Source organism: Leptosomus discolor, chromosome 1 (genome assembly GCF_034619465.1).
Source record: "Leptosomus discolor isolate bLepDis1 chromosome 1, bLepDis1.hap2, whole genome shotgun sequence".
Classification (NCBI taxonomy): domain Eukaryota; kingdom Metazoa; phylum Chordata; class Aves; order Leptosomiformes; family Leptosomidae; genus Leptosomus; species Leptosomus discolor.
The window spans coordinates 130719326-130732315 of NC_141391.1; the positions used below are offsets into that span (position 1 = coordinate 130719326).

Sequence of the window (12990 nt, forward strand, 5' to 3'; positions counted from 1 at the left end):
GCATGTTATACGCAAAACCACAGACCATCCTGAGCAGCGCTAACTAAGCAGGCTACTGGCATGTCCTCTTAAGTCTTCTGATCAATTCAGCATTGACAAGTTAACAGCATGCCCACTCTTACACAATACCTGAACGTTTCAATAGGATAAATACCCCATTCCATGACACACTGAAAAATAAAGTAGGGCAAGTCTGCTAGCAAAAATGTTAAAAGAAATCCAAAGTTTTGAAAAATTTAAATAGGCTAAAAAAGTAAATGAAAGCTTCAGCCTTATTTCTTTTCCTGAGACAGTGAATCCCATGGTAGCACACAAATTGAAAACCATGAGGAAAAGAGGTTTTGACTACAATGGCAAGCCCCTGAGAGGCGGTATGATGAGACCTTAATAACCAAAATAGTCTAGGTCATCACAATCATAAAAACCCTAGAGCTAACCCAAATTTCCAATGACCCAGAGAACAAAATATTTAGAGCCATCCATAATTTAGCATTAAAAGACAAACATCCTGGTCTACTCACCGTTTTGCAGCCTCCTCTGTAACATATCTAACTTTGGTCAGAAGGAGTTCCAGCAGATATCCTCGATGAGAGTCTCCCAGCATGTGTAACTCATCCACAACCACCACTCCTGACAAAGAGAAGCACTCAGGTTATATCTGACAAAACTCCAAACTAAGGGCAGCCTTGATCCTTTCATATTCCACATGATGAACTGAAATTTATGTTCACGAATCCAGCTCTGCTTATCAACACCAATACGGCTTCCTTCTGCCACTAATTCTTCTGAGAGAGACAAATCATGACCAATGTCATGACATTTCACACCCGCCACAACCTCACACACACAGAGTCAGCTTTTAAAAAAATAAATAGGTTGAGTAGTTAGTCTGGCCACCACGCAAAACAGTATTGCAGCATCTATACTGTAACCTCTCTGCAAGTAAAAACCCCCCAGGCTTCAGAGTATCTGGAAAGGAACATTCCAGCACCCAAATGAGCTAGTCAAAAACTTTGTTGACATCACTGTCTTAGTTAAAAACATCACTCCTTACTAATACAGTAATGTCAGAAAAAAAACACCTAGAGTAGATGTAATTAACTGCCATAGCCTGCTTCCTATTATATCTTTTCTCATTAAGCAAACCTGAATGAGCTCTACTTTTTGCCTCAGTCTTCACCAGCAAGTGCTCCAGCCACACTGCCCAAGTCACAAAAGGCAAAGGCAGGGACTGGGACAATGAAGAACTGCTCATGGTAGGAGAAGATCAGGTTCAAGACCATCTAAGGAACCTGAGGGTGCACAAGTCCATGGGACCCGATGAGATGCATCTGTGGGTCCTGAGGGAACTGGTGGATGAAGTTGCTAAGCCACCATCCATCATGTTTGAGAAGTCATGGCAGTCTGGTAAAGTTCCCACCGACTGGAAAAGGGAAAACATAACCCCTATTTTTAAAAAGGGGAAAAAGGAAGACGCAGTGAACTACAGGCCAGTCAGTCTCACCTCTGTGTCTGGCAAGATCATGGAGTAGATCCTCTTGGAACTTACGCCAGGGCACATGGAAAATAAGGAGGTAATTGGTGACAGCCAACATGGCTGCACTAAGGGCAAATTTGACAAATTTGGTGGCTTTCTACGACAGGGTTACAGCACTGGTGGATAAGGGAAGAGCAACTGAAGTCATCTACCTCGACTTGTGCAAAGCATTCGACACTATTGCGCACAACATTCTTGTCTCTAAAATGAAGGAACATGGATTTGATGGATGGACCACTCAGTGGATCAGGAATTGGCTGGATGGTCACACTCAAAGAGTTGAGATCAACGGCTTGATGTCCAAGTGGAGACCAGTGATGAGTGCTGTTCCTCTAGGGTCAGTATTGGGACCTGTGCTGTTTAATATCATTGTTGGCAACAAGGACAGTGGGATTCAGTGCACCCTCAGCAAGTTTGCTGATGACACCAAGCTGTGCAGGGTGGTCGGCATGCTGGAGGGAAGGGATGCCATCCAGAGGGACCTTGACAGGCTAGAGAGGTGGGCCCATGCAAACCTCATGAAGTTCAACAAGGCCAAGTGCGAGGTGCTGCACCTGGGTCAGAGCAATCCCAAGCACAGATACAGGCTGGGCAACAAACGGTTCAAGAACAGCCCTGTGGAGAGGGACATGAGGGTGCTGGTGAATGAAAAACTGAGTATGAGCCAGCAACGTGCACTTGCAGCCCAGAAAGCCAATTGCAGCCTGGGCTGCATCAAAAGAAACGTGGACAGCAAGTCGAGGGAGGCGATTCTCCCCCTCCACTCTTGTGAGATCCCCCACAGAATGCTGCATTCAGCTCTGGAGAAACTTCAGTGACTTCAGGCTCTTCAGCACAAGAAAGACATGAACCTGCTCGAGGAGGACCACAAAGATGATCAGGGGGCTGGAGCACCTCCCCTATGAGGACAGGCTGAGAAAATTGGGGTTGTTCAGCCTGAAGAAAAGACTCCAGGGAGACCTTATAGCAGCCTTCCAGTACTTAAAGGAAGTGTAGTGATGGGATGAGGGGTAACGGCTTCAAACTGAAAAAGATGGTGGAACAGGTTGCCCAGAGAAGCTGCGTCTGCCCCCTCCCTGGAAGTGTTCAAGGCCAGGTTGGATGGGGCTCTGAGCAACCTGATCTAGTGGAAGGTGTCCCTGCCCATGGGGGGGGTGGAACTAGAGGATCTTTTAAGGTCCCTTCTAACCCAAACCATTCTATGACTCTATGATTTAGCTTTGTCTTTCTAATGAAAAAAATCCTGATATGACTGCTCTGTTGTCCATCCTACCTCCTCCAAATGACTTTTTAATCTATTAGTCACCTCCATCAAATTCATAAGATGTCTAGAAACACTGAAAAGAACAATGGCTAAAGCTTTCTGAATATCAGCAGCTGGAGACAATAGACCAGATTAGGATCTCCCCTGAGGAGAATACATAGAGCCACTACAACTCAGCCACCCAGCACACCTCCTGCACACATCCCAACTAGCAGCAGTATGTACCCTTTCTGGCCAGCTGACAGGGTCACAGGGACACAGAAAAGGCTGAATGAAGGTTAAACAAAAAAAGCAGGACACCAGGCTTCATTAGTTCTGCTGCTGTGGAATTTTTTTTCCTCTTTGGTGCATCTATGTAATATCTCTTGGTACAGCTAAAATAGCTGGAGCTTAAGGGCAAATGCGACCTTGTATTATCTGTTTCAATGCTATTTTTCCTTCTCATTTTTTTTTCTCTCCTTCCTACATATGTTCCTTCTCTCTCCGTCTGTTTTCTCCCCCCTTCTCTTTCAAGCCACTTAAGTTAGAAAAGAGTGCTGCACTGCTTCATCAGTCTCTTTTACGAACTCCCACCCATCCAGCTCCTCTGTCTTCCTGTACTTCCTCTATTCTGTGCTTACTTGCAAAAAATGGTAATTTGTTGGTCATGAAATACTTATTTACTCAGCTACCAGAAAAAGCTTCTTCCTGCTTCCCCATGCAATAGTCTGCCTGAATTCTTTCAGCAGCTGAGACAGGACAGTGTGATCAGTTATCCATCAAAGTAAAATTCATACAAGTTACCTTTCCAGTCTTTGTGCCAAGCAGCAGCACATTTTGCTTCCTGAAATGAAGCATTGAACACTAGTGGTACCTACAGGCCAAAGCACAAGGAATACCGCTATTTGTTGTACGGGCCACTTGTTCTATACCTTCTGCTGCTATTCAGCTATATAACACATATGCAAACCCACACTAAACCTGTATTGCTCTAGCACTCTGCAAGCTGGTGAGACCTGACTGTCACACACAGACACACAGTGCTCTCCTCTGTTCAGGCAGTGCTCAGAACACACCCACTGACTAACACAGCAGGAGCAATCAGGCGACCAGTATTTTTCACAAAGCTATCCTCATCATAAAAATAGAATTGCAACCAAGGACGACTACAGGTCCCAGCATGCAATGGTATTTTCTACTCAACAACAAGCTCAACAGTGCAAGTGGGGCCAGAATTTCATCATACTGCATTGCTACTGAAAATGAGGCTAGCCTCAGCCTCCTACTTCTGTCTGCAAATTAGACTGCTGAAAAAAAAACTCCTAAAGGGCTATCATACATGTTCACTGTAAAATAACTAGGCTGCTTTAAGTTTACATAATGTTCAAAACTAAAAAGTTCTGAATGACAGGCAGGGAGGATTTGATTATTTTTTTTAAATGCAATTAAATTAGTAATTTTTTAATTTCAAGTTTAGATTAAAAAAAGAAACACAACAGCACATTACAAATCCATTCCCAGCTGACATGTTGAGAAGGCAGCAGATTCTTCTCTAATCCGCTTTTGTAAAAATTTCTTTAGCATCGGTGTCAAGAAGCTCAACAAGAGCAATATCATCTCCCTTGTACCTGGATGTTCAAAACTGACACACGTTATATAAAAGCAATTTTGTGTTGCTAATTATTAACTGCTTCATACAGTAAAGAGAGCTCTGCCAGGCAGAGGATTTGAGTTTCTCTCAACAATTTCCAAAGGCAATGTGAACTATTAGCAGGGGGTTGACATCAACAAAAGGAACAGCTCATGCTTGAGATGGAATCCAGCCAGAATTGCAGTCATCTCCCAATAACTCATCTCAAAAAATAAACACACCCTCATTACGAACTGGCCTAAATTTAGAACTAATTAGAAGATGAGGCACAATCTTGCAGGTTCAGACAAGCTCGCTTTAGGTGACAGTTAAACTGGCATTTTCAGCTCATGCGCATATTTTGCAGCTTTTATGAAAATTTATCTCCAAATAGAAATTTTGTCAGTTTCCTACTTTCAAAATGATTCTTAAACTCAAATGTAATTTAAAAATTAAGTTCAAACAAGCATATAAAGAAAAAAAAAACATTGCTACCCTTATTTCAGTTACACGGTCATATTGGGGCACAAGGGAAACGGAGGGTTGCAGCAGAGGTGTTTTCAAATGGTGAAAGAAAAATATTATGCTTTAAGGAAGTATTGGTGTTGAGGACACATATTCAAACTCATATTTTGTAATCAGTTGGCTGGTTATGCCTATATGACTCTTCTCAGGTACATGCATCTTAAGGAGCACAATAAAATGCAGGGATGGAATGATGGTACCAAACCAAAGGGATCTGGCATATCTCTAGCTTCTGAAAGACGGTATCATTAAACAATATATTTTAAGTACACTGAATATGCTTCCAAGGCCCCCAAGCCAACAGAAATATGGAGGGCATGACCCCACTCTCTGCCTTGTGCAGGCAGTACAGCTTGTACAGTGTGGTGACCTAGGATCAAACTAACCCTACTTAAACCAAACAAAACCCCCCTGAACTAAGTAGCCATATATTGAAATAACTAACTGCATGATGACCAGTTCTCTTGCAAGGGAAGGGATGAAGATACACATTCAAGAATCAGGCTGGACTGCAGGAGCCTCAATTTGAATGAGCATAAAATGCTACACAACCATGGTCATGCACTCATCTTCCAGCCCACCAGCAGACTAAAGCATCCATGGCGATCCAGCCCCTATAGATCCAGGTGTGAATGTGTTATCCCACAATCTCACACTCTGAAAAAAACCTGCAAGGTTTTATTTCCCTTATTCTCTCTTTCTCGTGTTTAAAAAACTCTTCTGCTACAGAATGCTGCAGTATTATGACACCAGACACACATGGAACAGCAGTTCCATAGATGGAGGTCTCAGAGCAGTTTGATACTCATCTAGTTTTCCAATTTTTATATTCTCAAAATAGCAACCAGCTATGCGACAGGACAGAGTGAAGATGGGAGGGATTACTGTATAACATATAACCGGGTATAGCTTTACTGAGCAGGGACACAAAGAACAAACTTCTGACTTAACTAGGAAAACAAGTGCTCACTGGAAACACAGGGCTTCTTTACGTTCTATATTTCCTCCCAATCACTAAACAAATACTACCACGATCTAGTGGCCACCAGGGCCACGATGACCCAGAAGCCTATGTTACAAGGATAGAGGCCTTTTGAGCAAACTGCAAGAGAGAAATGAACGTCACAGCCCTCCTAGTCACCATGCCTACCCAGGGGAGCTCTACGTATTCATTCCACTTATCTGAACCCAGATGAGCACCAAACACAACCCTCCCATTCCTTGAGCTAAGCGAAGATAAACCACGGATGCCACAATCTCTGTCAAAAACAAACGAACATGCACTCATTCTTGAACTCAAACATATCCCAGACCTTTAATTCTGTTCCTTAATTAGAAGACATTTTCTAGCTATAGGAATCACTGCTCGTTGTGGCTAATCACCATCCATGGATTGTCATCCATGTCAGACAAGCTAATACCTGCAGCTTCTACCTACTCACCCCAGCCACTGAGCTATGTAGAACAGTCCTGACTACCTTCTAAATCCAAATCAGAGGTGCTCTGGAGGAAGAAAAATCGCTCAGTTTTCCTATATGGCATACCTGTCAGATACAGAACCGAGCAAATACAAAGTATCCCATGATTTCACACCTACTCAGAGTATGCAATTAACCTCATCCCCCACAACAGTCAAGTCTTAGTGTTTTACCCAGTGAGTCCATTTTGTTTTCTTCTATTAGTCTATTGATTAGACCGTTGGCTTTCTCAATGGTGCAGACAGCAACATCCAAGGCAGAGAAACGTCCAGCAGGAGACATGCTTCCCATGTAGCCTTCAACTCTCACGTCCACCTCCTGAAACAGGGCCTATTTTCCAAGAATGTCATGCCAAGGTTACAACTCTGAATTCTGACCAATGCCTACTGGAATCACATAAAAGCCTGCATCCTACAGCCACAATTTCTAGTACTCAAAATGCCAACTAATTCAATTAAAGCCACGGCTCTGCCAGTTACTGCTCCTCTTTTTTTTTTTTTTTCCACTGTCATGTTTTATTTCCAAAGCAGAAGCCACACAGTACACATTGCAGGGTAAAGCACACTGAGTAAGAGATGGGGACCACTGCTTTGTATAAAAACATTCACTATTAAAAAGGTTAGAGAGCACACAGTGCAACAGTTTATAATACCAGTGGGTTATGTGCAAAGAAGCCTCGCTCCTGAGGAATCCCGGGCAAAAGCCAAATGTGGGACCCCGAACACAAAGATGTCACATCTCCCACTGAAAGTCAAGAAACGATGACTTCTTTTCTTCCACAGCTTGTTACTGCAGTGCCAAAGTCTGGCACATTACGCACTGCATTAACAAAAGGTACGAATGTTCAAGCCAGATGAGCAGGATACCATATGATTCAAGAACATGCAGCTACAGTCAAATCTTGGGCCAGGAGCAGCAGAACACGGCAATGATAATCCTCCAGCTTTAGAAGATTAAAGGAAAAGCATGTCTCCATCATCAATCACTACAAAGTAGCTTTGGCACTCAGTTTGTAGCATTTCCTAGCAATTTGCAAGGTTAAGATACCATCTCAGTTTATTAACACCCAAAATGTCTTTAAATGTCAGAAACTATAACAAACATGTCTGCTGGTTTTGTATTTGTTTTTAGTAACTGTTGTTACTTTGATATATTAGATAATGGAAACAACGTTTGATATGAAAGTCTCTCAAGAAAAAATATTTTTGTTTTAAAAAGACTGTTCCCACTGTAATTTTGTTTTTAAATAGCTGGGGTGAGGAAGCCAAGACATAGCCGCATTCTGTCAGAACAAATTTTTAACAAAGTCAAAGTAAAATCAGAAGCACAAAATTCTGGTGGAACACCCCAAGGAAAGCTAAAATATCCTTTTATCCTTTCAGACAATGTTGACACATTCCCTTTGTAGTTTTTCAGACACAATCTCTAATTATAAAATTCCTTCAAAGTTTGTATACTATAAAATCTGTGAATAAATGCAAGTAACAATGTTTTAAAAGTCAAAGCTGAAATAAAATGTTTTAATCAACTCCTTGAAACTTTACCAAGTTTCCCTTTTTGCCTAAAACTTTCGGGTTTTTATCTCCAACTTAGAACAAGTGCAAATTTTAAATTATCTACAAATTCTTTCTGGAACAACTCTGTAATTATTTTTTTTCCCTCAAATCCATGCAAAAATTCTAACTATTTAAAAAATGTGACCCAACAACTACAATCTATAAATTTACCCTCCTTGAATACTACTTACCTGCAGATAACATTTTTTCTCCTTGGCCACAGAGACAAAAGGAAGGATGAGAAGAGCTTTCTTACGAGTCTCCAGGACCCGCTTCAAAATAAGCAATTCTGCAACAAGAGTCTTTCCAGCACTGGTAGGAGCTGGAAAAAAAAAAGTTGAGTTTTTTTAATTAAAGTTTAAAAAAAAAAAAATCCAGCATCATAAAGCTAGGATGGAAAGCAGTTCCTGAAGAACTTGGGACAAGACTCTTCAACTGAAGCCACAACCACATTTTTTCAGTTAACTCCATAAACGGTCAAGACGACTGCAAGTATTTCTCTTGTAGCCTCTTCCATCATGCCACCAAGGCTTGTGTTCTCATCTCTGCTCCAGAAGCAACAGCAGCTCACAGATAAGCAAAGGGAAAAAAACCCAACCAAACAAAAAAACCCACTACAGTCTCTTGGTTGGACAAGAGAGTTCAGCCACCACCTCACTGACCTAGCCCATAAACATACTAATCCCTCCTGCTTGGCAAGCATTGCTGTTTGCCACCAATCATACACAGAAAACTGTAGAGGAGATGCCACATACTAGTCCTACTTGTCCTTCTGTGGTCCCCCAACTCTGCACTAAGTGAAGAGAAACAATAAATGGACTGAAAAAATTGATAGTAAATAACATTTTCCAAAGTATTTATATTTAACATTGCTGTTATCTTTCAGTTCCTGGTTGACATAGTCTGTAATAAAAAAAAAAAAGAATGACTTTTTTTTAAAATTAATTTTAAATTAACTGACTCCTAATTATCAGTTTCTAAAGGAACATTAACAGAAAAAATGGGGGGAAAAGTCTCTCCTCACATCTGGAAAGGAATCCATCAAGCCAGGTCTGAAGTACAGCATTGAGACAGATCTTAATGGGGTCTCTCCAGAAAAAAGAGGATCTTCACTTTTTTATCTGCCAGATCAGAACCCTTCAGCACTGAGAAAGTTAGGAGGGACTGGTTTTGTCAATGTTTGCATACCTGAGTAAACTAGGTTCTTCCCTTCCAGAACTTGCCCGAGCATTAGGCATTCTGCTTGCCATTCAAACATCCGTACTACTCCCAGACTGTGGTATTTCTCCAGAACTGCTTTGGGAAGACCCCAGCTTGCAAGGAGCAACTTGTCTGCCTGGTCTTCAGGAGCATTTACCTGCTGATATTGCCCTTGAGAGGAGAAAATAAAAAAATAAAACAGTATCATCCTTGAATCTGAGGTCATTTAGGTTATATACTTAAAGGTCAAACTTTTCTAGAGGCTCCTGTATTATGAGAAAAGGCCACAAGAAACTATCTTCCCTATATTTTTCAATATTTCCTATGGATGTTTCACCATTCTTATCTCCTGACATAATTTTTTCAATTTTTCCTCCTGTAAGATTTTCCTCATTCAAACATTTCTTCACCGAACTCTTGCTCTCATATTTACTTTTGAGACAGAGCAGCCATTACCAAATACGTACTTGGAGAGTTCCAGCATTACAACGTATCTGCCATCTCACCCTTATCCATACTGTTTCCTTTTTAAATTACTGCTACAGAGACTTCAGTAATCTCACAGATTACAGAACTGCCCAGCCTTTTTTCCTGCTTCACGGATGAATTAAGAAAAACAACATAAACCAACCAACTAGCTCAAGCTACTCTGTACAGTGTGTGTTACTGCAGTTTATCCACACTGATTAGTATCTTCACCACATTGCCAGTTCCTCTAGTTTAATTAAGTTCCTTGCTGTTTATTTCTTATCTTTATAGCCCTAAATAATTTTGTGCTGGCTATAGATATTGCCTCCTCCCTCCCCTCCTCATCCTCCCCTGTTCCAAATCATTAAGAAAACCCAAGGGTTTTGTCCCTTTCCTCATCTGAGACAGAAAACAGGTTTCTGATCCACAGTAATGCCTCCCCTATTACCCATGACTATATAGTTCCCATAACAGCATTTTGTGAAAGACCTTGACAAATTGAGATGAAAAACAAGTATTTGTGTGTACTGACGACTGTACCCATTCTCCTACTGGCACGTTCAAAAAATTTTTAAAGAAATTTCCCACCACTGTTGACAGCATAAGGGCAGGCTAGATCAGAAATATCAGCACGCCTAAGCAGCCAGTATTTTTACTCTCAACATACTAAAAATTTCAACTGCCTTCTTGAGGTTAACCCCAACCTAGCTGTCACTGGTGCACAACCATTCTCCCCTGCACAAATATATAAACAATCTGACACAGCTTGGCTCTGAAAGCTTTGCTTCACTTTCTATAATCCAAGTACCACACAAATACTAAAGATGAAGTCGATCACTATCAGGAGAGAACAGCAGTATGCCATGAAGCAGAACAGGCTTCCCACGGGGTATGTGGAGGAGACTGGATTTGTCTACCCTAAAATGTGACTAATATGGCAGAATTAGAATTCAGAAGCATAAAAAGAAAAAAACCTACACGATGGGATCTCAAGCTTCTTCCCTAATGCTAAAACCAATGAACTACATGTAAAAGATGGAACAAGTAAAGGATTACATGATTCTGCTGTTTGAAGAGTATCTGTAGATTAGCACTGAACACGAGTTGTGCCTAAAGGATTCTTAAAAGATCAACGTACGGAAATACACACAGACACTAACCTCTTTTTTACCTACTAGAAAAATGCTAAGAAGTAGCCAAAATGAGGCCGATACAAATTGTTGGTTAAAAGCGTTGGGCATTAGATTCCTCTGAAAGAAAACCCTTTCAGAATGTGGGGCCACTTGGACATAGGAGTGCCACTTACTGAATAGTCTTTGAGGAATTGTCCTCTGGAAACACATACATCGCCTTGCTCGGCTCCATTTCACAGAATCACGGAACGGTTTGGGTTGGAAGGGACCTTAAAGATCATTGAGTTCCAACCCCCCTGCCATGGGCAGGGACACCTTCAACTAGACCAGGCCGCTCAAAGCCCCATCCAGCCTGGCCTCGGACACTTCCAGGGAGGGGGCAGCCACAGCTTCTCTGGGCAACCTGTTCCAGTGTCTCAGCACCCTTTGCAGAAGTTAACAAAATTGTATCTCGCGGAACATAATCACACCAGGGAGAAGATGCGACATGACTGGAGAAGAGCCTGAGAGGTGTAAATGTTTTAAAGAGCTACAGAAAAACTGCAAAAGAGATGAAGTTACAAGATGTTATATAAACATCTTCATTTTAGATGTTACACAGATCTTGATTTCTCTCTTGATTTGAGAGCACAATAAGATGGTAAAATGTATTGCATCTGGAAGCATTGCTTAAATGGTCCTGGCTGGCAGCAGGACCACTTTATATAACATCTTGTATATATAGGAAAGATATCACATAAAAAAACTACAATTCTCTGCATTTGCAGGTATCAGGCCGCCAACCAGGACCACTCAGTGTGACACCTCTAGATACAATACATTTTATCAGCTTACTGTATTTTTGAATCACTTTAATAAACATAGGTAAACCTCACATCATATACCAAAGAATACAGATGATCCTGATTGTTGTATTATGGTAGCACCTAGAGGCCAAGTCAAGAATAAGGCCCCCTGTTAAATGACATACAATGAAACGAGCTCGACTTCAGAAGTGTGCAGAGAACACACATTTCCTCGCCTTCCTCAACTGAACAGTGAATAGGGCAGGAAGATCCTTCGATTCCTACTTGTACGCTACCGCCCTTGTTAACACGAGCACGTACCTCAGCTGCAGCCGCTGCCCTCAAGGGAGAAGGGAACGGGCGAAGAGCCGGTGCTTCCGCCCGAGGGCAGCGAGTCGTCCCCAGAGCAAAAGCCCCGCGCTCGGGGCCGGGAGAGGCCCTGAGGCTCCCTGACCCCTTCCAGCACCGCCCTGGGCCCGCCGCCGGCAGGACGCGCCTCAGCGCCATGTTGCCTCTCGGGACAGCGGCAGGCAGGGGCCGCGGTCGCAACCCTAGCGCGCCCCCGGCAGCCCCGCTCCCCCTCGCCCAGCACGTCCCGCCCCTCCCCGCGCCGCGTTGCAGGACCGAGGACAGGGAGGGGAGGGCCGCGCTCTCCTGCGCCGGTACCTGCCGAGCCGGTGCCGGGGCTGCCGCGCAGGGAGAGGTCGAAGCCGGGCGGGGGGCTCAACACAGCCCGGCAGGGAGCGGCGGGGCCGAGTGGCGTAGCCTTCCCCCCCCGGCGGGAGACGGCCGGGCCGCCCGAGCTGCCGCGGCGGAGCCCGGCGGTCGAGGCCGTGCCGCCGCCATCTTCCCGCCGCGCCATTCAAAGCCCAGCACCGCCCCGCGCGGCGGAGCACGCGCGGCCCGAGGCAGGGCGGGCGCTAGGCGGCCCGCAGCCCCCGCGGCGCGGCGGCCGGAGGGCTCAGCCCCGGGCGGCGGCCGCGCTGCCAGCGGGCTCGGCGGGAGCGGGTAAGGGACAGGGGCGGCGCCGCCTCCGTATCCTCGACGGGGGGAGGATGGGCCCGCGGCAAAGTGGGTACTCACGACACCCCAGCGTGCCCCGGCCGGCCGGCCACGCCGCCCGCCCCCGTAACTTAAAACTCCGCCGGGATTGCTACACCTGCTCTGTGAATGGGGTGGCGCGAACTTGGCTTTTTACGCTAATGACACGGTTTTTAATTACTACTCTTTCCCAGCACGGGATTAGCTTTCTAAGTGCCGCACCCCCCTTTGTCATTTGAACTTCTAAAACAGCGTTCCAAACCACAAACTACTGGTTTTCTTTGTAAAAATATCTGTCTTTGTTTTAAGCAACGCTCAGGAGTGTACGTTGTTCGTGCTGGAAGTCAGAGGTAGTTAATGAAGCAAGGTAACGAAGTCTGCTCCAGCAAAACAA

General features: G+C 43.9%; 1 protein-coding gene across 1 annotated transcript in view; it reads right to left on the bottom strand.

The window, feature by feature from the left end:
• Window positions 1–9236, bottom strand: part of POLQ (DNA polymerase theta) — a 53372-nt gene extending 44136 nt beyond the window's left edge. Inside the window, exons 1-4 of the mRNA XM_086464607.1 lie at window positions 9158–9236; window positions 8161–8291; window positions 6587–6743; window positions 522–627 (exon numbers count right to left, since the gene is read on the bottom strand). Coding sequence (XP_086320733.1) covers window positions 522–627; window positions 6587–6743; window positions 8161–8291; window positions 9158–9227 — 464 coding nt within the window. The 5' untranslated portion in view covers window positions 9228–9236. The remainder of the gene's footprint in view (window positions 1–521; window positions 628–6586; window positions 6744–8160; window positions 8292–9157) is intronic.
• Between the last annotated feature and the right edge of the window lie 3754 nt (window positions 9237–12990).